The 26,427-nt window shown below is 41.7% G+C and overlaps 3 protein-coding genes across 30 annotated transcripts in view; 1 reads left to right on the top strand and 2 right to left on the bottom strand.

Moving 5' to 3' along the window:
- Nucleotides 1–21,450, bottom strand: part of LOC110536079 (inositol polyphosphate 5-phosphatase K) — a 39,940-nt gene extending 18,490 nt beyond the window's left edge. The window contains exon 1 of one of the 2 annotated variants that reach the window (XM_036935930.2): nucleotides 21,340–21,450. In XM_036935930.2, coding sequence (XP_036791825.2) covers nucleotides 21,340–21,415 — 76 coding nt within the window. In that variant the 5' untranslated portion in view covers nucleotides 21,416–21,450. Of the gene's footprint in view, nucleotides 1–9,644; nucleotides 10,246–21,339 lie in introns of those variants that run through there. The other variant, XM_021621619.3, reaches the window with a different exon arrangement.
- Nucleotides 18,729–23,755, top strand: selenom (selenoprotein M). The gene is made up of 5 exons (XM_021621617.3): nucleotides 18,729–19,056; nucleotides 20,395–20,430; nucleotides 20,580–20,614; nucleotides 21,659–21,737; nucleotides 22,017–23,755. The coding sequence occupies exons 1-5, from the start codon at nucleotides 18,925–18,927 to the stop codon at nucleotides 22,230–22,232; spliced, it is 498 nt and encodes a 165-aa protein (XP_021477292.3). The 5' UTR covers nucleotides 18,729–18,924; the 3' UTR covers nucleotides 22,233–23,755.
- The window catches only part of smtnb (smoothelin b), a 68,073-nt gene continuing 64,435 nt past the window's right edge, over nucleotides 22,790–26,427 (bottom strand). For all 27 annotated transcript variants that reach the window (XM_036935922.2, XM_036935921.2, XM_036935929.2 and 24 more), the window contains one exon: nucleotides 22,790–25,531. Coding sequence is in view for 17 of the 27 variants with exons in the window: in XM_036935921.2 (XP_036791816.2) it covers nucleotides 25,372–25,531 (160 nt within the window). In the remaining 10 variants the exon portion in view is untranslated. The remainder of the gene's footprint in view (nucleotides 25,532–26,427) is intronic.

Genomic DNA, 26,427 nt, shown 5'->3' with positions numbered 1-26,427 from the left:
ACCAGTTCTTTAAATATGCTAAGACTGTTTTGTTTCATTTTGTTGAGAGATTTTTGTTGGCTAAATTAAGTTGGAACAGTATTTTAAATTTTATGCTCAGTATTTAGTTTAAGATAGTAGGCCTGTTGTAAAATAAAGTCTATTGCTGTCATTTGTTGGGTAGGCCTACGGTAGGAACTCGCCTTTGTTGGGTAGGCCTACGGTAGGAACTCGCCTTTGTTGGGTAGGCCTACGGTAGGAACTCGCCTTTGTTGGGTAGGCCTACGGTAGGAACTCGCCTTTGTTGGCAATTGCTACAATACCAGCCTGTTCAAAACTTTAAAACTTTCGTGAACGTTTAAACCTGTTCAGTTTAAATATGTGTTTTGTTTTATTCCGTTGAGCCATTTTCTATGGTGAAATGAAGTTCCAACTATAATGTTATGTTTGCCGCAATATAATAGAATTACCGGTAGGCCTATAAATAATGACTTGACTGACTTTTGGTATTACTCTAATAAAGTTAAGAAACTTTTGGGAAGGTTTGGTGTGGTGTAGCTATTATTAGGTTTCGCTACAGCAGACCTGTGAAGGCAGTGCACACTGGCACTCCAACTCCCTCTGACAATTGAGGAAGAATGTTTCAGGCCTACCAGAATTACTCCTTTAATCTAACAATATAATGCTTATCTTTATTAAAAACATTCGGATAGAAAATTCACGAATTAGCCTCCTTCTGTACGCCTATCTGTATGATAGGAACATGGCGCCGGCATTTCTCTATATTTCTCTCGGTCTCTAAGGATAGGCCTAAGCATTATATTTATAAATTATATAAATATAGTGTAGAGTGGAGATGCCATAGCATTATATTTATAATATATATAAATATACTGTAGAGTGGAGATGCCTAAGCATTATATTTATAATATATATAAATATACTGTAGAGTGGAGATGCCTAAGCATTATATTTATAATATATATAAATATACTGTAGAGTGGAGATGCCATAGCATTATATTTATAATATATATAAATATACTGTAGAGTGGAGATGCCTAAGCATTATATTTATAAAATATATAAATATACTGTAGAGTGGAGATGCCTAAGCATTATATTTATAAAATATATAAATATACTGTAGAGTGGAGATGCCTAAGCATTATATTTATAATATATATAAATATACTGTAGAGTGGAGATGCCTAAGCATTATATTTATAATATATATAAATATACTGTAGAGTGGAGATGCCATAGCCTATCTGCATGTAGTGCCCTGATGCATTTAGTGCTCAAATCTGAATTATTGCTTTAGAAAAGTAAAAAAACAATAAAACACCAGGCAACAAACCACCACTATAAACCTTTGAATATGCTACACATTGAAACACAACAAATCATTTTTAGTAATTTGTTATAGGCAATTTTTAAAGACCAATATCACTTGTTTATTGATGGCACTGGCAGTGCCCAGTCTGAGGTTTCTTTCTATCTTTCTATCTGAACAGGTCCTCGGGTCCATTGTCCTCAGCTACATTCGGAACAGGTGTCCGTTTAAAAAATATATATTATGCATATCGGGTCGTGTGGGAAAGCCACAAATGCTTTTCAGAACGGGTCCAGGTTTTTGGAACCGTGAAGACCTCTAACCTGTAGTATGATGCAGCCTCTGGCCTGTGAGTGACCATGGGGCTGGGAGACATGACTCAGGGCCAGTCTGGGGCCCCTTCCCATTTCCATCACTCAACCACAGGGGTCAGGAGACAGAGACATGAGGAGAGATGCCTGGCTGGAGGAGAGACGCCATCTCTCTCACTGGCCGAGGAGAAAAAAGGAGGGCACCTCTTGACTCCCAAGACCATTGGGCATCTACCCAACACGACATTCACTCACCCTCTATAAGGTCTATCTGAAAGTACAGACACCATACCGTATCTATATCACAGAGCAAATAGCAGTGCAGTGTAATAGTAAGATAAGTCCAGATCTTAACTGCAGGCAAATGATCAAAAACAAGACAGGAAAACAAGAAGGGCTCCACTAATATTTACAAGTCTCTTAAACCAAAAACATACAAAAATTATTATCTGGTCTCACAATAAGTCACATGACATTCTGGAGCCCGAGTCGTTACCTCTAGAAGAGAGCAGATATGAGAGCTACAGCTCCTTGAAGGTCAATCCAATTCACGTGACATGTCCCGCTGAGCTGTACATTCATGGTAACATGGTGGTGTTTATGTGGACCAATAGCCTGGTCCCTGGACACATGTCTATAGTCCATATATGGTGTTTTTTGTAGAGGAATGAGGAGGAGGGTGGCTGGTGATACGGCGCACGTGGGAGAGGGTGGGTACAAAACGAGCAGCTCTGACTGGGTATGAGAGTCAGGCAGGCTAGACCATATCACCCTATGTCTCTCAACCATACACAGTAGCCTATATCATGTTTGTTCCTTTCCTATTTATACACATTGTCTCTCTCTGGTTTTATGTCATTCTCCATGACATAATCCCCTTCACTTCCACTCCTTATCTCCTTTTTCTCTCCATCGTCTCCTTAGCCTTTCCCGCCATTGTTCATCTCCGTCTCACACACACTGTTCCTCTCTCATTTATTCTCCTATATTTTGCCTCTTCCCTGTAATTTTCTATTCACTCTATTTAACTCTGCCTGTCTATCTAATTCTACACCTAAAATTATGGCTACGCTCACTCTCTGCCTCTCTATCTCTCTACACTCTGAGGTGACACTGGTGCTGTGCACTTGTATTGTGCCTCTCAGCCAACCCCCTCACAGTCGCTATCTGTGACGTCAACGTGTCACAGTCCCGATGGCCGCTGTCATATACAGCTAGAGATAACTACAGTATCAGCAGCCAATGGAGTGATGGGGGGGATGAGGTCTGGACAGAATTACTGGATAACTAGAAAGGGAGGATAGAGGAGGTAGTAGGACTGATAGTGAGCAATACAAAAAGCAGGAAAATATTATAATAACATCATTATTTAGGAAAAAGGAAACACACTGACTGACTAACAACTGCTAGTGTAAGGGAAAGGAGAGTGCACACTATATTATGAGCAGGACAAGGTTAGCTATCTACTGTAGCTACATGTCTTCCCTGAGAACTACACATGGGCCTGAATAGACAGACTACACTGACTGACAGCAACCACTTCTCATTGCAAACACGTTCTACAGGGAGAAATAGCGGAATGATTTGATAATAGCAAATCTGTCACGATGTTTACATGCACCCCCCTGAGAGAGCAAGAGGGACAGCAGGAGCAAAAGAGAGGCGGTCCTTACAGCAAACACACAAGAATACATACAGCTCTAAAAAGTAGAAACAGAAGTATCTATAGGCTGTAGAACAAATAGCAAAAACAAATGGCACCTACAATACCAGTCATAACCAAAGCTTCATGCTCAGATACAGGATTGAAATAATGCAATACTGTATTTCATTCTATTCAAGGTTATTCTTAATATTTCCTATATGCGTTCTGATGTAGCCTATCATAACATAAACCAGAACAATATAGCTGATATCCTGAACAGTGGTGGTCTCTCTGCAGATTTTCATTAAAGTCAATGACTCTGGCAGCATTGTTAAGACTGATCACATTCAGCCCACATCTTCCATGTTAATGGTTTAAATTACAGCTGAAGAGCATGTTGATTGGCTCTGCCGCGCTCCAGGGCCATATGTCCCTCCTCACAGGGATACAAATTATGTCCTGCTGCTGCCACAATTGTAGACAGACCTCTTTAAGGTCCTAGAGCAACTGGGACCCAGAAGAAATCCCCCCCACCCAACAATCCCACATCCCGAACCTTGGTTTCCAGAAACCTCAAATACAAAGGATCACCTCGTCATGGAAACAGTGTATCCTCCTTTGTCACAAGACCGCAGGCCCTACCAATCTCACTTAACTAGTCTAACTACTATAGAACCACTGCATGCAGTCCTGAACCAACATTATTCCACATGACTGTAAAGTGAAAGTGAGTAGGTATTCTATAACAGCGATGGATGAAACCCTCCTCAGGTGGCTTTGAGAAGCTGGTATACTTTGGCTGAACAGGGTGGTAGAAGACTTTCCTTATGATGTTAACAGTGAAGGACAATTCACGTCTGGGTAATAGGATTTGGTGACTATCTCTCTGCAGAGGCAGCATGTCTGAGGCACCATGTCTGAGCCAGTAACCTGACGGAATCCAACAAATTGTACAGAGAGTAACAACATAAAAAAAGGGCTCCAGTCATTAAGGAGAATCAGTAGAGGCAGAACACAAGGCGGCTGTGCTTGGATGACTGGAACATTAGACAGGCCCCGTGGATTTGGACGATTTAAAGGCTTATGCAATCTCAAAGTCAATTAAATGCCCAAGTGTTCCGTCCTGCCCGCTGCTATCTTTTTAATGAGAAATGTGAAATCCCTTCAAAAGACCTTGCCAGAGGATGCTACAACACAACATGCTTTCGGGTTTGTGTGAGTGGATGAGTGCGAAGAGGGGTGACTTCATAATCTCGACACTGACTGAACTGTGGGACCAACAGCCTACAATTTAACCGGTGGGCCTGTGGTTACAGGATATAAAAAATATAAAAAATCATTATTTATTATTCTACCCCTTTTTCTCCCCAATTGGTAGTTACAGTCATGTTCCATCGCTGCAACTCCCACTCGAGAGAAGTGAAGGTAGAGAGCACAGACAAGCTGCACTACTTCTTGACACAACGCCCACTTAACCCAGAAGCACCAATGTGTCAGAGGAAGCACCGTACACCTGGCGACCGTGTCAGCGTGCATTGCGCCCAGCCCGCCACAGCAGTCGTTGGTGCGCAATGGGAAAGGAACTTCCCTGCCGGCCAAACCCTCCCCTAACCCAGACTACGCTGGGCAAATTGTGGGCCACCCCAAGGGTCTCCCGGTCACAGCCTGCTGGGACAGAGCCTGGACTCGAACCAGGATGTCTAGTGGCACAGCCTTTAGGCCTTAGACCACTGTCCCACTGTACCACTCAGGAGATCATTTGGGTTCTGTTCTAACAGAAATTAGGACACACTCAAATAATGAATCTCTTTCTCTTTAGGCAAAAAAAAGCACTCTTTGCCTAAGTCGCTATCTTCTGAGGGTTGTTCAGTCAGTGAGCTGCAGAATGAGACCATGAGAGGCCTGTAGGATTGAGAGCTATTGGCAGGAGCTTCAGGGACCCAGCCAAGGAGTCGAACAGGCTGATGATAAGAGACACTAGGGGTGTAAATGTCTGAGAGCAATAAGATCCAGTACAATAACCATATTCATGGTATAGAAATGCAAATAGATTATTTGAATTGCAGATGTCTTTGTGAAGTTATGATATAAACTGCTCAAAAAAATAAAGGGATCACTAAAATAACACATCCTAGATCTGAATGAATTAAATATTCTATAAATACTTTTTTCTTTACATAGTTGAATGTGCTGACAACAAAATCACACAAAAATGATCAATGGAAATCAAATTTATCAACCCATGGAGGTCTGGATTTGGAGTCACACTCAAAATTAAAGTGGAAAACTACACTACAGGCTGATCCAACTTTGATGTAATGTCCTTAAAACAAGTCAAAATGAGGCTCTGTAGTGTGTGTGGCCTCCACGTGCCTGTATAAAGCACTAAATCATCTGTAAATTTTGGTGTTCCTCAAGGTTCCGTTTTAGGACCACTATTGTTTTCGCTATATAGTTTACCTCTTGGGGATGTCATTCGAAAACATAATGTTAACTTTCACTGCTATGCGGATGACACGCAGCTGTACATTTCAATGAAACATGGTGAAGCCCCAAAATTGCCCTCGCTAGAAGCAAGTGTTTCAGACATAAGGAAGTGGATGGCTGCAAACTTTCTACTTTTAAACTCGGACAAAACACTGGGAAACTCTTTCCACTGGGATTCTCTGCCTCTAAGCCTATTACAGGGGCTGAGTCACTGGCTTACTAGGGTTCTTTCATACCGTCCCTAGGAGGGGTGCCGTACTTCAGTGGGTTGAGTCACTGATGTGATCTTCCTGTCTGGGTTGGCGCCCCACCCTTGGGTTGTGCCGTGGCGGAGATCTTTGTGGGCTATACTCGGCCTTGTCTCAGGATGGTAAGTTGGTGGTTGAAGATATCCCTCTAGTGGTGTGGGGGCTGTGCTTTGGCAAAGTGGGTGGGGTTATATCCTTCCTGTTTGGCCCTGTCCGGGGGTGTCATCGGATGGGGCCACAGTGTCTCCTGACCCCTCCTGTCTCAGCCTCCAGTATTTATGCTGCAGTAGTTTATGTGTCGGGGGGCTAGGGTCAGTTTGTTATATCTGGAGTACTTCTGTCCTATCCGGTGTCCTGTGTGAATTTAAGTATGCTCTCTCTAATTCTCTCTTTCTCTCTTTCTTTCTCTCTCTCGGAGGACCTGAGCCCTAGGACCATGCCTCAGGACTACCTGACATGATGACTCCTTGCTGTCCCCAGTCCACCTGGCCGTGCTGCTGCTCCAGTTTCAACTGTTCTGCGTGTGATTATTATTATTTGACCATGCTGGTCATTTATGAACATTTGAACATCTTGGCCATGTTCTGTTATAAGCTCCACCCGGCACAGCCAGAAGAGGACTGGCCACTCCACATAGCCTGGTTCCTCTCTAGGTTTCTTCCTAGGTTTTGGCCTTTCTAGGGAGTTGTTCCTAGCCACCGTGCTTCTACACCGGCATTGCTTGCTGTTTGGGGTTTTAGGCCGGGTTACTGTACAGCACTTTGAGATATCAGCTGATGTACGAAGGGCTATATAACTACATTTGATTTGATTTGATTTGTATGACCTCCCTACAACGCCTGGGCATGCTCCTGATGAGGTGGCGGATGGTCTCCTGAGGGATCTCCTCCCAAACATGGACTAAAGCATCCGCAACTCCTGGACAGTCTGTGGTGCAACAGATATCGTGGCGTTGGTGGATGGAGCGAGACATGATGTCCCAGATGTGCTCAATTGGATTCAGGTCTGGGGAACGGGCGGGCCAGTCCATAGCATCAATGCCTTCCTCTTGCAGGAACTGCAGACACACTCCAGCCACATGAGGTCTAGCATTGTCTTGCATTAGGAGGAACCCAGGGCCAACCGCACCAGCATATGTTCTCACAAGGGGTCTGAGGATCTCATCTGGGTAGCTAATGGCAGTCAGGCTACCTCTGGCGAGCACATGGAGGGCTGTGCGGCCCCCCAAAGAAATGCCACCCCACACCATGACTGACCCACCGCCAAACCGGTCATGCTGGAGGATGTTGCAGGCAGCAGAACGTTCTCCATGGCGTCTCCAGACTGTCACGTCTGTCACATGTGCTCAGTGTGAACCTGCTTTCATCTGTGAAGAGCACAGGGCGCCAATTTGCCAATCTTGGTGTTCTCTGGCAAATGCCAAACGTTCTGCACGGTGTTGGGCTGTAAGCACAACCCCCACCTGTGGACGTCGGGCTCTCATACCACCCTCATGGAGTCTGTTTCTGACTGTTTGAGCAGACACATGCACATTTGTGGCCTGCTGGAGGTCATTTTGCAGGGCTCTGGCAGTGCTCCTCCTGCTCCTACTTGCACAAAGGCGGAGGTAGCGGTCCTGCTGCTGGGTTGTTGCCCTCCTACGGCCTCCTCCACATCTCCTGATGTACTGGCCTGTCTCCTGGTAGCGCCTCCATGCTCTGGACACTACGCTGACAGACACAGCAAACCTTGCCACAGCTCGCATTGATGTGCCATCCTGGATGAGCTGCACTACCTGAGCCACTTGTGTGGGTTGTAGACTCCGTCTCATGCTACCACTAGAGTGAAAGCACCGCCAGCATTCAAAAGTGGCCAAAACATCAGCCAGGAAGCATAGGAATTGAGAAGTGGTCTGTGGTCACCACCTGCAGAACCACTCCTTTATTGGGGGTGTCTTGCTAATTGCCTATCATTTCCACCTGTTGTCTATTCCATTTTCACAACAGCATGTGAAATTTATTGTCAATCAGTGTTGCTTCCTAAGTGGACAGTTTGATTTCACAGAAGTGTGATTGACTTGGAGTTACATTGTGTTGTTTAAGTGTTTATTTTTTTGAGCAGTGTATATATATATATAAAAAAAGATGCTCTTATAACAACACAATGACATATACATGGATTATTATCACTTCAAAATATAGTGACTGTATCCATTTTTTAGCATCAAAACTAACATTATGTCTGCAGGAAACCACATCAATCTGTGGTCAATACTTATTTTTGTATCCATCTAATGTGAAACATTTCTGTGAGTTCACCAGTTTATCATGCCAGAGGGCATAGGCCAAACTAATAGAATTGCAATAACCAGGCTTTGCAATGTGTTTTTCTGCCAGAGAGGAAAAATGTCCAACTAAAATCTACAGCAAGTATAGTTGAAATATAGTTATAGTAGTAGTATAGTTGAAATGACCAAATAGACCAAACTGAATGAAAAAAAGCCATTCTGAGACGAGATCATATCTTCAGTCTTATGTGCTTTAGCATATCACAGATATCTTGGCAAGTTACCTTGTGTATACAACATCCATTGGTACTAATGTTTTAAATTAAGTGACTGACTGAAGAGATGTAAATGTGTAAATGGATTTATTCAGGAATCCAATCAACCAATGACTGAATGAAGCCAGTCGCTTGTGTGGCCTAATTCTGCTCCTATTTCAAGGCCATTCTGAGAGAAAAAAGGTTGGTTTAATTTGGTGTCTCAGTCTCAGATCTTATCTCAGAGCATGTGTGTGTGTGTGTGTGTTAAAGAGATAATGATAGAGAGAGGGCATCTGTGTGTCTTCAATGTGTGTGACAACATGATCGTAAATAATGACCAGAATATGGGTTTAGTGCCTATTTCAATCAAAAGAGTTACGCCATGTTAATTAGTACAAATGTGTACAAACACTGATGCATGGTGGAACACCAGTCTAGTTGCACAAATTCGTTTTCCACCCCACATAACAATGCCCTAGGAGGTTTTCATTATGATACAATCACCCTGCAAACTACTTACTGACTTCTCATCTACCCACATGTGTTCAGTGGTTATATTCCTATATCTGAACCCCAACCTCTCTCTTCCCTTCCTGAAACTGTAACTCAATCAGAGCAAACTGTAACATGATAGAGAAGCAGAGTATGGATGGATGCCATGCTTTCATACAGTGGCATATGGGTAAATACAATGGGAGCACTATAATACATACAATTCATATTAGCATAACATGACTTGTACCAACAACCCATGGTGCTTTGCACTGCTTTTCTGAGTAAGACAACTCAAACAGATAATCAGCTGATGTAAGAAGGGCTTTCTAAATACATTTGATTTGATAATGTAAACAAGAACACTGACAGGGTTTGTTCAGATAGCATGTCACCACCGAGTGGGCAAGCTTTTGTTTTGACTGCTTGTTGTGATCATGTTTATTCAATGTAATAACTCTGTGACAATCAAAGGACACCAGATTATATACATAAAATCATCAGAAATTATGATCAGGATTTGATTCAGTGTTGCGCTCAGGTCGCCTACATTGGCAGCGTCATGCAACGACATGTCTTTACAATAAGTACAGTAGTTAATATGTTATTACATAACTACATCACCTGTTCAGTAAAGATTAGAGATGAAATGTTGTCAGACGCCGAATGAAGACTTGGTTAGTTGAGTATAGTCTGATGCTTGTTCGGCGCCTACCTCTCCCGAGGATGAATAGTTCTGGGCTATTATTGTGTTTAAGGCTTGTCAGAGGGTGAGGTTTAAATAGCTTTTCCCTGTTACGATACTTTTATAATGTCAGACCTGCCTGTTCTTCAAATATAACTATCGGCATCCAAGCGCGTTCCACACTGGCGATGTCAGAGTGGAGGACAGGTACGCTGCCAAGTGAGGTGCTTCGAGCTTTCAGGCTCACCGGAGGAAGATACATTTCATAAACAAACGAGGCGTACATTCATATTCACCCGTTGCGCTTGTTAGCTTCTGAATGATAAAACAACCTTTTCACGGCGAATGCAAATGCTGCTTCGATTAAACCGACGTGGCTTGGACTGTTTGGTAGCCTATGCCCTTCAAATTGTGAACACTCATTCGGTCGGTTATGTACGTGAACGTCCACTCTATGAATACACAACGTTCTTTTGATGATGAGTAGTTACGCCTCGATCACACTGTCAGTGTCAGCGAGCAGACAGCCTACAGTAGACTATATATATTGGAGCTTTACCGCCGCACAGTGGTTAGATTTGTGGACTGGCCGTTTACAGAAATGGAACTGTGAAGGTTGCTCAATGTCGCGCAATTTGGCGAGGTGGAACGTGCATCTTTGCGCGGCTTTCCAATCTTTCATGAACATTAACAGTAGAATAAATGTGCCTCAATACTTCTTATTGACCATTTATTACAATCAGTCCTATCCGTGCCATGGGTGCCCTAGCTATGCTATACCCGCACAGGCGCCTGTATAGGCTACCTACCTAATGGGAAGCAGTGTTTCATCGTGCGGTGCCGCCCCCTGTGTACATGGGCCGTAAGCTATAGGCGCCCAATACACCTGCATCCCTTACCGACTCCAGGGGAGCGCGCCCCTCCACATTTAAACGTTATATTGTTACTTCAGGAGTCATCCTAGGTTTTTACTGTCTGATGTGGCCTATTATTTATCAATGGTCCACTACTTGTGTTTCTAAGGGTTTCTCAGTTAGGCTACCAGAGGCAGTATCCTAGTTACATTCATTAAAAGGTTTACCCACTATCTGTATGTATGAGCACTGTGTATTTCCTCTGACAAATAGCTATTAAGCACTGAGCTAAAATGACACAAAATAAACTCTAGGTTTAAGATAAACCTTTATAAAACAGAATCCTAACATCAGCATCACCATTAATGAAATTATCACTCTTAATGAGCTGTACTGAACAAAAATATAAATGCAACATGTAACAATTTCAAAGATTTTACTCAGTTATGGTTCATATATGAAACCAGTCAATTGAAATAAATAAATTAGGCCCTAATATTTGGATTTCACATGGCTGGAATACAGATATGCATCTGTTGGTCACTGATACCTTAAAAAAACATGGGCCTCACAATGGGCCTCAGGATCTCATTACGGTATTTCTGTGCATTTAAATTGCCATCGATAAAATGCAATTGTGTTCATTGTCCATAGCTTATATCTGCCCATGCCATAACCCCACCTCTACCATGGGGAACTCTGTTCACAATGTTGACATCAGAAAAAACGTTTGCCCACACAACGGCATACATGTGGTCTGCGGTTGTGAGGCTGGTTGGACGTACTGCTAAATTCTCTAAAACAATGTTGGTAGAGAAATTAACATTCAATTCTCTGGCACATTTTAGAGTGGCCTTTTATTGTCCCCAGCACAAGGTGCACCTGTGTAATGATCATGCTGTTTAATCAGCTTCTTCATATACCACACCTGTCAGGTGGATGGATTATCTTGGCATAGGGGAAATGCTCACTAACAGGGATGTAAACAAATTTGTGCTCACAATTTGAGAGGAATATGATTTTTGTGCAAATGGCAAATTTCTGGAATCTTTTATTTCACCTCTTGAAACATTGGACCAACACTTTACATGTTGCATTCATATTTTTCTTCAGTATATAAACCCACAATGGATAGCCCTATCCATATCCTCTCTTCTCTTCTCATATCATATCATGCCTTTAATCTGTAGCAAAAGAGTTAAAATTGGCGGAAGAATCTTCTAGACAGGAAGACCAAATAAGGCAAGGGAAACAACCTACAGAGGAGGTTGTGGTATTTGACAAAGAATGGGTAGAGCTCATGTCGGAACTTGGTTTATGATAAAATAACTTGTATGTCCTAAACCACATGGACAAGATGTGGCTTGCCTTAGATACAATTGTGTGTCTCAATCACATATTGAAAATGTTAAAGAGTAAAATGCAATTGTATATAAGGGGCTGAGAGTCAGAAGCAAAGTGTAATCAAATCTACAGACAGAGCTACTGCACTGCAACCTAGCCAATTCTCTTAGAGCACCTATTGGGACTGTGTAAGTGAGATCGGTTATTACTGAACCAATTCTGAACTAAAATCTACTTGGTAAACCTGTGATTATAATACCTCTGGTTACTGAAAGCTCGAGCTCTTCACAAAGTAGACCCTGACACGGTCTCCACTGAGCGGAATAGCCAGTACTGAACAAGTATTGTTTCAATCTCAGTTCAAGAATTTTGGATTAGGGAATTGTTGGTAATACAACTCACTATAGTATAAGCGATAGGGTTCCTACAAAGAGACATAGTTGATACCTAAATTCAGAAAGACCTCTGACCAAGCCGGTTTATACGCTCTACTCTACCGACCTGGTAAATATACTTGCACGTAGACACGTTATAAACTGATATAGGGTTAGTGACTCCCCATCCCGCATGCGGGAGCGTAATCATCGACTGACACTAATTAGCATAACGCAACGGACATAAATATTCCTAGAAAATATTTGCATTCATGAAAATCACAAATGAAATATATTGAGACACAGCTTAGTCTTTTGTTAATCACCCTGTCATCTCAGATTTTCAAAATATGCTTTACAGCCAAAGCTAGACAAGCATTTGTGTAAGTTTATCGATAGCCTAGCATAGCATTTTGTCCAGCTAGCAGCAGGTAACTTGGTCACGGAAATCAGAAAAGCAATCAAATTAAATCGTTTACCTTTGATGAGCTTCGGATGTTTTCACTCACGAGACTCCCAGTTAGATAGCAAATGTTCCTTTTTTCCAAAAATATTATTTTTGTAGGCGAAATAGCTCCTTTGTTCTTCACGTTTGGCGGAGAAATCGCCCGGAAATTGCAGTCACTGAAAACTCAGAAAAATATTCCAAATTAGCTCCATAATATCGAAAGAAACATGGCAAACGTTGTTTATAATCAATCCTCAAGGTGTTCTTCAAATATCTATTTGATAATATATCCACCGGGACAATTAGTTTATCAGTAGGACCGATTGGAATAATGGCTACCTCTGTATTTTACGCGAGAGTCACTCTGGGAGCCATCAGGTGACCACTTGCGCAATGTAGCCGCTTACGGGTATTCTTCAACATAAATGCGTAAAACTACGTCACAATGCTGTAGACACCTTCGGGAATACAGAGAAAGAGTAATCTGGCTGAAAGCCCATTCACAGATCAATAGGGACACATTGGAACGCAGCGCTTTCAAAACATGAGGCACTTCCGGATTGGATTTTTCTAAGGCTTTCGCCTGCAACATCAGCTCTGTTATACTCACAGACAATATTTTTACAGTTTTGGAAACTTTAGAGTGTTTTCTATCCTAGGATATTCTATCCTATCCTAGAGGAAGGAGAGGGACGCCCTGGTCGAACCAGACCAGCTATATATATAAGTTACCAAAGGTAGAGAATCTAGAGGCAACTTGAGTACTTATACCTGGAAACAGTTCTTATTGCTTATCCAAGTCTCACACCTAAACCGGACAACGAGCAGACAAGGAATCGGATCAAAAGAAACTGGGGTAGGTTCGGCTATACCCCCGTTACCTGACAAACCAGGTAAACAAAACTCAAGACCCTCAAGTGACCAACCACCGGAGTGTCGACCCCCAACCGTGACAAATCTCATATGATTGTATGTACCTGACAAACATCCTCCTTGGGTAGCAGGCTCATTCTGAAACTGTGATTGACAGCACCAAAGTTACCTAAGCAACATCCCAGGGTTCCTGTAGCCCATTTTGGACCTACTGTATGACCTCCTGAATGACAGTGTAAAACTTCTGTAAAACTTCAAATGTTAGTGAAATTCCCCCACTGATTGTTGTGGATGGGAATGGGTCTGGGTCAGTTCCACATAGTACTTGTTTGTTTGAAATAGTGTCTGCAGTTAACAAGGATCTTGTGATGAAATTATAATGTGTTGACCTCAGTGGAGGCTGTTGAGGGGAGGCCTGCTCATAATAATTGCTAGAACGGAGCAGATGGAATGGCATTAAACCGATGGAAACCATGTGATTGATGTATTTGAGATCATTCCACCTTTTCCGCTCCAGCTGTTACCACGAGCCCGTCTTCCCCAATTAATGTGCCACCAATCTCCTGTGGTTGTCCTTTCCTAAAATTAGAACAAACACAGTTTCAGTGAACCAATCTCGCTCTCAACCACAGCATGCGACAATAACACCATCTTATGACAACATAGAGCCCAACACTAAGAGCCCAACACTGGCATGACTGCCATTGCAAAAGGAAAAACCTCAGCAACAATGCTAAAATGTTGGAACCAAAAGCCTATGTTGCCATCAGAGCATGTGAGCAGAGTTTAGTGGTTAGGTGCGGCGCTCCATGTCTTTTCCTGCTGCTCCACTAAAATCACTCCGCAATCACAGGAAAAAAACTGCTACTCCAAATTCGCTCCATTCATTAAAATCTAAATTTAACCGACACCCATCAATTTTTGTGACTACCTGGACCTACCAATTGGTTTTTAAGTACTCAAACCAAACCATACGGATTTGAATGAAAATTATTTTAATTAACATGAAAAAAGTGACTGTAAGAAGCAAACATAATTTCAAATAGGCTAGGGTACTACGGGGTAACTAGCCACCCCCTAAGAACAATGTCTAATTGCTGACACATGGTATGTGGATGAATATCATCCGTAGGCAAATAAACTATAAAGGGAAATAAATGGCTACAGTTGACACTTTTTTTGTTATTTCAAGAAATGTTGTTTTTAGAAAAGGGGCTTTTTTTTTAAAGTACCGAGGTAACACACACGGGGGTGCCAGTTACCCCGTAGAAGTTTTTGGCATACTGTAGGGTTTCACACAAGTGTGTTAAAATCAAATTAATCTGTTTTATTTAGAAATGCTTTAGTAAGTAATACTAAGCTAAGCCTAGTTGTCTTATTTTAATTATTTTAATAAAATATGGGGGGAAATGGTGTCGCACATGTTACTATTAATATCTGTACTATGAGGAGATTTAATGTAAAGTCCCTCTTTTTATCTCACCTGCACATTAATTTACCTTGTTCTCTCTTTGTTGGTCTTTTTCCATACAATCCATTATGTACAATTGTACCAAATATGATTTGAATAATGCAAGATTTTAAATCCCAGCACTTTAAAATGACATTCAGGAGCAAAAGGTTTTCAATAGTTGTTTTTAATTAATAAAATAATGGAATATAACTAATAACATGAAATAACATTGGAATATAACATTTAACAACAATAACTCATAACTCAGTAAAATTGGAGCACAACTCATGTGCCCCCCTTCTGCACTACTCACTCCTAATCCAGCCCCCACCTGTGACTAAAAACAGCGGGAGAGATGCCAACTGAAAAGCTGTCTCTTAAAAATGTAGCTAGCCATCTAGCTATATGACATAAAATGCTGTGTGAAATAGCTAAAAGGCTAAAAAAGTAGCATTAACTGTAAAGCTATCAGGCACTAGTGGAAACATTTACAACTGCAATTAAGTTACGTTATCTTTTTTAATGTATTTTACCTCAGACGATCTGGTAGTAATGTTGATAGCTAGCTCTCCTATCAGCTTATGCTAACTAGCTAAATGGCTAGCATTTACTGCTAGTGAAGTTGCTAGCTAGCAAGTTAGCATAAACTAGCACTAACCAGGCTAGTCATTGTCTAAATGTCATGGAGAAACACATTCATAACCATGAAGGGGTAACTAGCCCCCAGGGGCCAGTTACCCCTGGGGGCTAGTTACCCCAGCTGTGTTGGCATCAAAATCTGGGGTGTGAACTACGTTTCTACTCAAGCGTTGATTGACATGGTAATGGCCCAAAAATATTAGAGAAAAGTTGAAAAAACGGACCCCTCTGACGCTGTACGTTAAATTGTGACGTGTCATGACGTAATGTACAGCAAGCATAATGCAATTCATTCTATGTCGTACAGCATCTCTCCACCAGGTGTAGTGCTTCTCTGGCAGATTAAAAACAAGAAATGGACAGGGACAGGGGGGATACCTAGTCAATTGTACAACTGAATGCATTCATTTTTTGCGTCATCACTGCAAGCCATCATGACTCTCAAAGCCGCAACCTATGAAGGTAACTTTAGCGCCACCCTACAAACGCGATTCAAATTCGACACAAACCTTCAAATAGGTAAATAAATAAATAAACTCTTCATAGTGTTTTATTTACATTTTAGAGGTGGTAAATTGGACAGATCGGGTGAAAAAAGCCATTTCCCACACAGTTTATCTCCCCCTTTCCCTATCACGCAGTAGGTTTCGCTTCCCCACCGGACAGAGCTCATTGCCTTCTTTAATCACGCAGAGATGGGCAGCATAAAGGTCCCATCATGTTTTTGCTGTAAAGGGGAGAAATTGTGCTTTACAATGGTATTCATATTACAGTTGACCTGGAAGTATTACGTTTTTTGGGTGCTAAAATAAGGTCAAGAGCGCGATGTACAAATATGTGTTATACTTTACTCAAAACGTTTCTACATTTTTTGCTCAAAACAAGTGGATTATTTATCTTAAGGCTTTCCTACTTATATATTTAAAACAAATATATAGCTCTAACTTCATTGGAATATATCTAAAACTTTTTCAAAATGTAAAAAAAAAACGTATTCATTTATCATAAAATAATTTAAAAATATCTCCAAAAGTTGTGATCACGCAGAGGAATTTTGTTGTTGAGCAAGAGCAGCCAGGGAAAGTGTTGGGCAAATAATTTGGTGACATCTTGTGGTCTTAATGAGAATTACGAGGGGAGGCAGTTACCCCAGGCGGCTAGTTACCTCCTAGTACCTTATATGTCATATTAAACAGCATATAAACAGTAAATTGGTCAGGAGAAAATGATTTAGGATATATTATTTCAAGGCTATAGCCTACAAATAAATTAATTGTGAAGCATTTGTGAGTGCGACACAATAGGCTGGTGGGGACATAAAGCGTACAGCATTTAAACAACATTTCGTTTCATTAAATCATTATAGTCTATAAATTGCGCCTAATAGGCGGTGACTTACTTATAATTAAATGCAAATTAAACGAATAATGACTTATTAGTGTTTTTGAATCCACTTAGAAAAGAGCCACTGGGACACCCTTTTGGCCACTCTTGGCAGAGATGCATTTTAAAAACAAAATATGTATAGGCCTAAAGGTTTTTAGGCAAAGTAACCCAATCAAAACGGAAAGCTCCTTGAACGTGGCCTATTGGGCCAAATCAATTATGGCCTATTGTATAGATAATAGAACGAAAATGAACGAAACGTTTAAGATATTCGATTTTTAGTTTATAAATACTTTGCTACAATGACACACTTAGTGATCTACCCGCCTAGTTAATTTATTTTAGCATGTGCACGGAGTAAGTACACCATCATGCCTTTGGGATATGTGTCTTTTCAGATTCCACAATGATTCTTTAGTTCTGGGCACTACATCACGGCACTCCCTCTCTTGCTCTTGGTCCTCATCTTTGTTAGTCACCTTGATTTAGCACCTGTGTGTTTTAGCAATTTCTTTATGGAAATATTTAGCGAACTCCATGACAATAGCTAGAGCAATGGGCTATAGCAGCACACAAGTAGACTACAAATGCATGCTGGGGCGGGCATGCCCTGAGCTCGTGAAGTGAGCGCAACTGGAGCGAAATTGGAGCGGGCGAGAAGGCCGAGACTCCAGCCTTTGGGACTCTCGATCAACGCTTCAATCAAATTGGGCACGTTCCGCTCCTTTCTCTGCTCCGCTCACATACTCTTAGTTGCCATGGGTACTGAAATAAGTCACTGCATGAAACTCTCCCCCTCCCCTTGCCATTTGACATTCTTTACGGGTCTGACTGCCTCCCGCAGGGCTGACCAAATAAAGGATTTAGCCAAGTACCTGCAGATTTAAAGGGCACAAATTTCCCTGTGTCAGACAATTTATTATTTAGAATGAGGATTGTTTGACAGTGTCCTGACCATAGAGATCCTATTCAGTTTGTTAAGTATTCTAATTCCAAATTATATGGTCCTGACACTAAATTAGATAAACTGTCAAAAAGGTTCTGTCACAAAGTAGACCAAAAAGCAGTTAGTCTACACAGCTGTTTCCTCCGAGGAATGCTAGAGTCTACTTTATCGTCTACAATCACTGAGCTAATTACCATAATAATGTTGTGATATTGTATTAGAAATACTTGTATAATACCGTAATACTAGTATTATAGATGGATCATGTTAACTGATGTAGCTGTGTTATTAATACATCATCAGAATGTAGTCTAATAATAGAAACAAATATCAGTAACTTTATCAATCAAATCAATGACCTAAAATGAAAACGTCAAGATCATATTTAGCGAAACACATTCTTCTAATTCATCCCAGGGCACATGCAGTGTAGCCACAGTGCAGTGCAACCTGAGGTGGCTGTTTTCCAGCTCTACCTTGTTTATCTACCAACGAGCTTCTGTTTTAAGGTACAATCAGTAATTTCAACAGTCTGACCCTGACACTTTTGTTTGTAAAAATGAGGAATGGGGAAACTGTTCGACAATTGCTAAACTGATATTCTTGAAAATTATAGGTATATATTTTAGCCTAGCCAGCCCTATGGCAATCATTAATTTAACAATTTAACAACAGAAACTATTACAGATTGCGCCTTTAAGAAGCAGTTCGTTCATTCCCCCGCCCTCTCCAAAGGCAGCAGAAAAGCGTTTGACGTGGCATAGGATCCGGAGATGACATAGTTGAACATCACCACAGCTAGCCTGCTACATCTTGCTATTCAAGTATAGCCTACTGTAAGTAACGATAGGTTTGCAGAATAGGTGAGCGACACGAACGACCAAGACCGTCTGCTCTAAAGCATGAATCTCCCCAACGTGCTGCAATCAGAGGAAATTATGTGGTTCTTCTTTTTCGTCAGCCTCCTTAACTGTGTGTCGGCCTATGATGTAGATCTGAAGAAACTGGATGGTCTCGCAAAAGCGAAGGTGGAGGTAGGCTTGAGTAAGAATATTAACGCAATTGCAATTAGATTCGTAAACAAAGCCACTTCAAGTAGCCTAAGATAACAATAATGAATAAGAAGCAGGCTTTTATAAACATATTTGTCGATATAATTATGGATCATGTTTTGGTATTATTGGATACACGTATAGCTCAATACATTTTGATTCGTTTTGAGGGAAATATTGGGTAGCTTAACTGTTGTCCTATGTGCGCATGCGTAGGTTTTTGGGAGGAGGAAAATGAATGAATGAAAAGTTTAAACCCTCCTCGCATCTGCTCCTATGGGTGTCTATCCATGTTATTGGCTTTTGATCAAACATTTTGGTAAATAACATTAATTGCAATAGTGATTCCACTGCACATTATACTATTCTAATGGGTTGAGACTCATGGGCATTTATAGGACTAAATGATAGGCTATTCTCTGTAATCATTCTGTGTTACAATAGAATGCCAGTGAATTACGTCAACGTGGCTGCAAGATGAGACCTCAAATTACAGTGGACTAACAATGCCCTTTTCAGACATTCTTCTCATTGTGAGAACATATCATCCAGGGTGCATCACACCTTCCAGGATCTTTGAGTGAAAAATGTGTTGTCAAGTTGGCATTTACCTGTGGGATACCTACCTATCAGCAGGTCGTAATGAATTTTAGAGCAGAGCTGTAAGCTTGGCCACATATCTATGTACCCATGGATGTGCAAATCACATCCCTCTCCCATGGGCTAAACAAAATATCATTACATAGGGCAGGGATCATCAACTAGATTCAGCCAAGGCTTTTTTTCTTGAGCAGATGGTTGGGGGTCCATAACATAATTACAAATAATATGTAGACTGCAAATTGACCGCAAGAAACCCAAACATATATATTTCACTAACAATAATTAGAAACCTTTCTTACATTGTATACGACGATCATGTCTCTCTATAATGCGTGGGAATACTTGGGAACAGATTTCCCAAATTAAAATCACTTGGAGCTGATTTAGTCCTTTATGTCCAACAATGAAAATAAAATTGCTTATTTTTTGCTCAACCATCCGCGGCCGCCAGTTGGAACTCTTTCTTACATAGGGCCTACAATATAGTATAGGCCTATGGTATCTCAACAAGAGGCAACATGTTTTTCAGACAGTGAGTGCTTCACTTGTGCCCAGATGGTGCGATAAGTCCCTTTATCTGGTGATAGTCCTGACTCCTACAGTACTAATGGGTCAGGAGGACCACCTGGGTCTGAATCATACCCAGTCAGTCACCCACTGCCCTGCTCCTGTCCTGGTGGGATTTATAACCACTATCCTGCTTAACCTTTTTCTCAGTCTTGCGGTGGATGACAGCTGAACAGGCTGAGAGAGGTAAGCGCTTAAGTAGGCCTATTGTTATCAACAGTCCTCTCTGTATATGTACAGTATTATTGTTATTTTGCAATTGATGAAATGCTCAGAAATATCACTGCCTGCTCAACAAAGCAGAGTTACTAACCATCAACTCTTCAACCCCTCAGGTCAAAGCCTTTGTGACCCAGGACATTCCTCTTTAGTATCCTTTCATTTTGGTGATGGCAGACGTGCAGAGTTGTGATAGCCAATGTGTGGTAGGTAGGTCCTCTGCCGTGATGTGGAAGCCATGCACTGGTTGACAACGTTTAACTGATTTAACCATCTCAGAATAAATCATTAACAGCCTTACTGTTTTATAAACTATGTAAGGGGCCAATCCGCAGTTGAAACAATAAGAGGTAACCTCACCACTGTTCTGGTAAAAAGCTGAGGGATGGGGCTAGAGAACTGTAACCAATCAAATGTACCCTCCATTGACCATCCATGATATCAAAATGATAGTTTTAACCATGTTTTGAGGCTAAACGGTGTTTGTTTACAAACATTGTAGTAAAACAAGCTTTGATTTTGGGTTCTGATGGGGTACGACAGTTCAACTAAGCTAATTTATTTAAGTTATATTCTTCAAGAATCAATGGTGGACATATAATTGATGGCAGATATATAATTGATTTATAAGTCCAAAAATGAATGTAGCAACTGCCCCTTTGATGTTAAGCGCTACCAAATGTAGTAACGAAAACAAAGTTACACAGCAGCTAAACTTACTACACATTTGTACTCGTCATCTGACCAAGTAATTGAAAGCTATTTCTGCAGACAGAAGCCTAATATATATATATATATATATATATATATATATATATATATATATATATATATATATATATATATATATGCTGATAGCCATAAAGAAAGCCATACCTTTACCCTGCAGATAGCTTTCTGTCCTGAAGCAGTCACAGCTCCAGCATCTAAGACTTTCCTGAAGTGATCTCATAACTGAAGTGCTTCATGCATTTCCCTGTCATGTATGGAGGCTGGAGCACAAAGTCCAAGCTGTACATGACCATACTTCCTCACTAGCTGGTGTGATGACAGACAGCAGGCAGGGGCACTGGTGCGTGAAGGAAGTTGTCCTGGCCTGAGGTGTCAGACACCCGTCAACTGTGTGCAGGCACTGTGTTTGCATTGCATTTCCTTGTTTGACTCTGTTTGTAACCCTTGACTCATGCCATCCCAGCCATAACCTGGTAATGAAGCACATCCCTGGGGCTGACCCCGAGCTTGTCCTCCTCAACCACTACTACGAAGAGCTGGACGTAAGTGAGCTGCTGAAACAGACATTTTACTGTACCTTTAACACATCTCTGGTGTTAATGATTTAGTGTAGGTTCTCACTAGTGCACTATAATGGTTAATGAAAGATTGGTCATAAATGTTGCAGGCTTACTTATCTAGAGATGCATGCATGTAAAGGGTGGGCCTACTACTGCACAGAAATTGTATGACAAACTCATCTGTGCATGCTACAGCTTGTGGAAGAATAGAGAGCTCTTGTGAGGATAGGCATCTCACCTAAATGTATATGCCCTGTTCAGCGGATTGCCCTGTCTGACATGACCCGCTCTGAGATCAACGAGCTACTGGAGAAGTTGGGCTTCTACAAGAAGGCTCAGGCTGAGGACCAGGTCCCAGAGGAGTTCCGCTTCTCCCCCGCCAAGGACAGCCCCTTCAAAGCAACCCCCTCCTCTTCAGCCCCCGCAGACAACGCTTCCTCAGATTCTGACGCAGAGGCCAAGCACTCTGACCTGTAATCCTCACAGCAGTAAAGTCTGCAGTCTGTGTGGACCTGGACAGACAGGGTTATTCTCCTCCAGTGCTGGTCCATGACCAGTTTGTTTCTGTAGCTCATAACATAATTATTTGGGATCAGAACACGGGACAAGCAGATCCTGGTTCAGCACTTGGGGTAACTGTCTCTCTGTAGCATCAGAAAAGGTTACACAATTTTGATCTTCCGTTTGTCCATTTTTTCAGGTGATGTGTATGATTTACCACTGTGTCAAGTGTCTTAAGGGGTCTCTCCTCTGATAATCTCTCTCGTGTGTCTAATGACTTCCTGTCCGCTGTGGAACTGAATGACGCCCCTGGCTGTAAAATCTCCTGATTGGCTTGGGGCCGATGCAACGTGTCCTGGTGGGTAGGGCTTAGGCACACAAGGGGATTCAAGTGATGAGATGACAATTGTAAAACAAAAAGTTTAACTTTCAATATTTTTGTATGATGTCCCATTTGTAGAATGTCCATCTTAAAATCAAACTCCCATTGCGCGCGCACACACAGGAAAAAAGTGTCAGAGTAGAAGACACACTGTTTCTTAAATTGGTTTAATTGTTAATTCACATTCATTGTGGTGTACAGAAACATTGAATTGACTGTGTCCAAGCATGTATGTACAGGATGAACTAGTTTGTGGAAACTTTCTGGTTGCGGAATATTAAATTGTCGTAACCATATTTTCTAAACTCTGCATTGTTGGAAAAGGACCCATAAGTAAGCATTTCATTGTTAGTCGACACCTGTTTACGAAACGTGACAATTTAGATTTAGTACATTTCTCTAGTCTCAATTAGTGAAATAAATCAAAACCAGTTCTAAAACCATAAAGAAACCATAACATTTTTATTTAGCTAGAATTCAGAAAATATACATGGGCAATAAAGTACATTCAGCCTTTATCATTAATATTCTCCTGTCTGTCATAATCAACTGAGCTGAAAGCCAGCTTTCATTGGGCCCAAGAATTTAGAGAAGGGAAGTTGGCTGGTTCCTCTAGGTTCCGGCCTTTCCAGGGAGTTTTTCCTAGCCACCGTGCTTCTACACCTGCATTGCTTGCTGTTTGGGGTTTTAGTCTGGGTTTCTGTACATCAGTTGATGTAAGAAGGGCTTTATAAATACATTTGATGGTTGGCCTCTAACAAACCTTTTCATATTCAAATGTTTATTTAACCAGGCAAGTCAGTTAAGAACAAATTCTTATTTATAATGACGACTAAACCCGGACGACGCTGGGCCAATTGTGCGCTGCCCTATGGGACTCCCAATCACGGCTGGTTGTGATACAGCCCGGAATCGAATCAGGGTCTGTAGTGACACCTCTAGAGCTGAGAAGCAGTGCCTTGCGCCACTCGGGAGCCCACAAATACGGACATTACCATAACCTATAGCCTGTACAAACATTTTCATAGATGGACTCATGAAACAAAACTTCAAAGCATATGGTATGACCACCAACAAAAATGTTACCCAAGCATAATTAAAGAGCTGTGTGTTTCTATGTGTTTGCTGGGTGGGCTGATGCTGGCAGTGTGAATGTGACAACCCCATGCCAAGATTTTTTTTAGACCCCAATGTAGCGAACAGCGGCAAGGACAAGGAGAAAAGGTGTGATAATCTAGAAACACCAATGTGTGATTTTACCTGTCAGAGGAACTTGGAACCTACTTTTCAACACTGGTGTTTCTCCACAGACCAACATTTACATAAATATTCTGAGTGGTGTAAATACACAATTATAGTTTCACAACTACTATCACAACCTAGTCTGGCTTCAACCTCAGTGAGTCTGTAGATTCAGATATCGGTTTTGCATCACCTTCAGTTGGTCGGCAGAACCTGGAAGCATACCGTTTTCAGGGGAAAAGCAGAGAAGAGACAAAGCCTGAACCAGATGCTTCTGGTTTCTGTAGAACCTTCTCATGCGTTTCTTTACACCTGCTACGTTAGTGCTGCATAGACGGATCCGCCAATTTCATAATGCCAGCTACAGAATAACATCGGGCAGCAGCTAGCTTAGTGGTTAGCGTAAGGATGGACAACTTCATTCCTTGGGAGCCTGATTGGTTTCACACTTTTGCTTCAGCAAACACACCTGACTCCAATAATCAACTAATCATGATCTTCAGTACAGAATACAGTTAGTTTAATGAGCTGTGTTTGATAGGGATGGAGAAAAAGTGACACCACTCCGGCCCCTGAGGACTAGAGTTGCCCATCCCTGGGTTAGAGTGTTGGGCTTGTAACCGAAAGGTCGGTAGTTCAAATCCTCGAGCCAACAAGGTGAAAAATCTGTCTGATCCTTTGAGCAAGGCATTTAATCCTAATTGGTCCAGGGTCCAGACCCTGGCCGTGATCCCACTTTCTTGAGGATGTCTCAGGCAGAGTTGTGATATGCAAAAAATAATCTAATTCACACATGCGTATTAATAAATACTTGTACGTGTGTGTAATAGGATAAATATAAGCACCCACCAAATAATAATTAACATCCCTCCATACCAAGCACTATTTAAAACAATTCAAATAGATGTGTTTAGCAGATTTGGTAACACCTTTAACAGTACCAGAGTGGGGACTGAAGGAATATTAACAATGCCTCATATTTTTTTTCTTCATCCTCGTCAACAGCTTGAGTAACATTTTGCAATTGTCACAGAAAACAAAAAAATGTAGGCATTAATGTGGGTGAGGGAATACAGTAAAATTCCTATCTCATGTACATTTAATGTAGGGTTTTGTTGGTGCTAAATCTTCAGACTTCCAAACCATGTATAGAACTGCCTTATGACTGATAGGCTGTACAACTAAATATCAGTATGAAATATCAATTAAAGCTTAAAGATGCTCTATTAAGACGGGAAGGTTCGCACAGCCTAAACAAATGTGTTCAGAGGAAGGGAATTTATCTGTCTGGCATGCCACCACCATCAACAAAGATAATCATAAGACGGATGCCAACACCTACACACTCCCCACCCTGTTGGCCATCAGAGATGTGCAAATCAGTAACACCCCTCACTCAGAGTCGGGGCTGCTGTCTTTTGGGACATGGATGGTGTTCAGGACCAGGGCTCAGGAGAGGGGTGTGATGGGGGAAGATACACAGTGAGCAGATCAGAGGTTGGTGCCCTGGAGTTTGGCGAGTTTCATCTCATGCCTGCGCAGGTGATTGACCAGTGACTGCACATAGGTGAACACACACTTGGAGTCAGGCTTCCTCCCCATGATCATCATGTCCTCTACCTCCAACAAGGGCATACAGTTGGCACATTCCCTAGGGGACAGAGACATATGGTGAGACAGAGAAAGGGAGAGAGGGAGCGGTGGGGAGATGGAGAAAGATGTAGAGTGATGGTAAGGATAAAATTATGTTCTCTCCACAAACTGCTCTCATAACAGCTTTTTTATCCACCCAAACTAACCAGACACAAGGGAGCTCCTCTACAAAGAATTAGTTTCAAAAAAGCATTATAGGCATACATTTAGGAGATGTACAGAGACCATTCCAAACATTCTGCCATTAGCTAAACAAAATAATCTATGTGCAATGCATGCATATAACCACAGGGTGGCACACTTGATAAACTACTCATCACTGACAGTACTGCAGCTGACTGACTGTTAAAACAGTGCGAGCTGCCCAGCTGGGAGAGCAGGGGAGCGAGAGCTCTGGGAAACAGCTGCAAGGTGGGAGACTGAGTGAGCACAACTACTAAAACAGCAGATGGTAACCTAGCCCCTCAAAGAGAGACAAATGTCAACACTGTAAAACTCTAAGTTTCCCCTTTAATGTTTTCGATTCTGAAGAGCTAAATTCAGCGATGGCTGTTATAAACTGACCAGGCTTTAAGTAGAAAACTATTCTGAAGTCACTAAATGAGAGGAGATGATACACATGTTTCACACACCACAGGTCTGACATTTCTTTTTCCTCTCCACTTTGTTTCCAATCTCTGTTTCCACTCCAGTGTTGTGGCAGCTCCTTTTAAAGTGTGGCTCTGCAGATGGGGAGTGCTGATGGTTGGCCCTTTGCCTGGCTGGAGCCTGGCTCTGAGTGCAGTCACACACTCACAGTCCATGTTTGGGCCTCTGGACCCCAGCACCAGGCTCACAGGGTGGAGAAAACTGCACTCTGACCTCTACCTTGACACACTCCAACACTTCCTACCA

Source organism: Oncorhynchus mykiss, chromosome 11 (assembly GCF_057628025.1).
Source record: "Oncorhynchus mykiss isolate SJ-2025 chromosome 11, ASM5762802v1, whole genome shotgun sequence".
Taxonomy (NCBI): domain Eukaryota; kingdom Metazoa; phylum Chordata; class Actinopteri; order Salmoniformes; family Salmonidae; genus Oncorhynchus; species Oncorhynchus mykiss.
The sequence above is the reverse complement of the archived record's forward strand: the minus strand, read 5'-3'. Positions and strand labels throughout refer to the sequence as shown.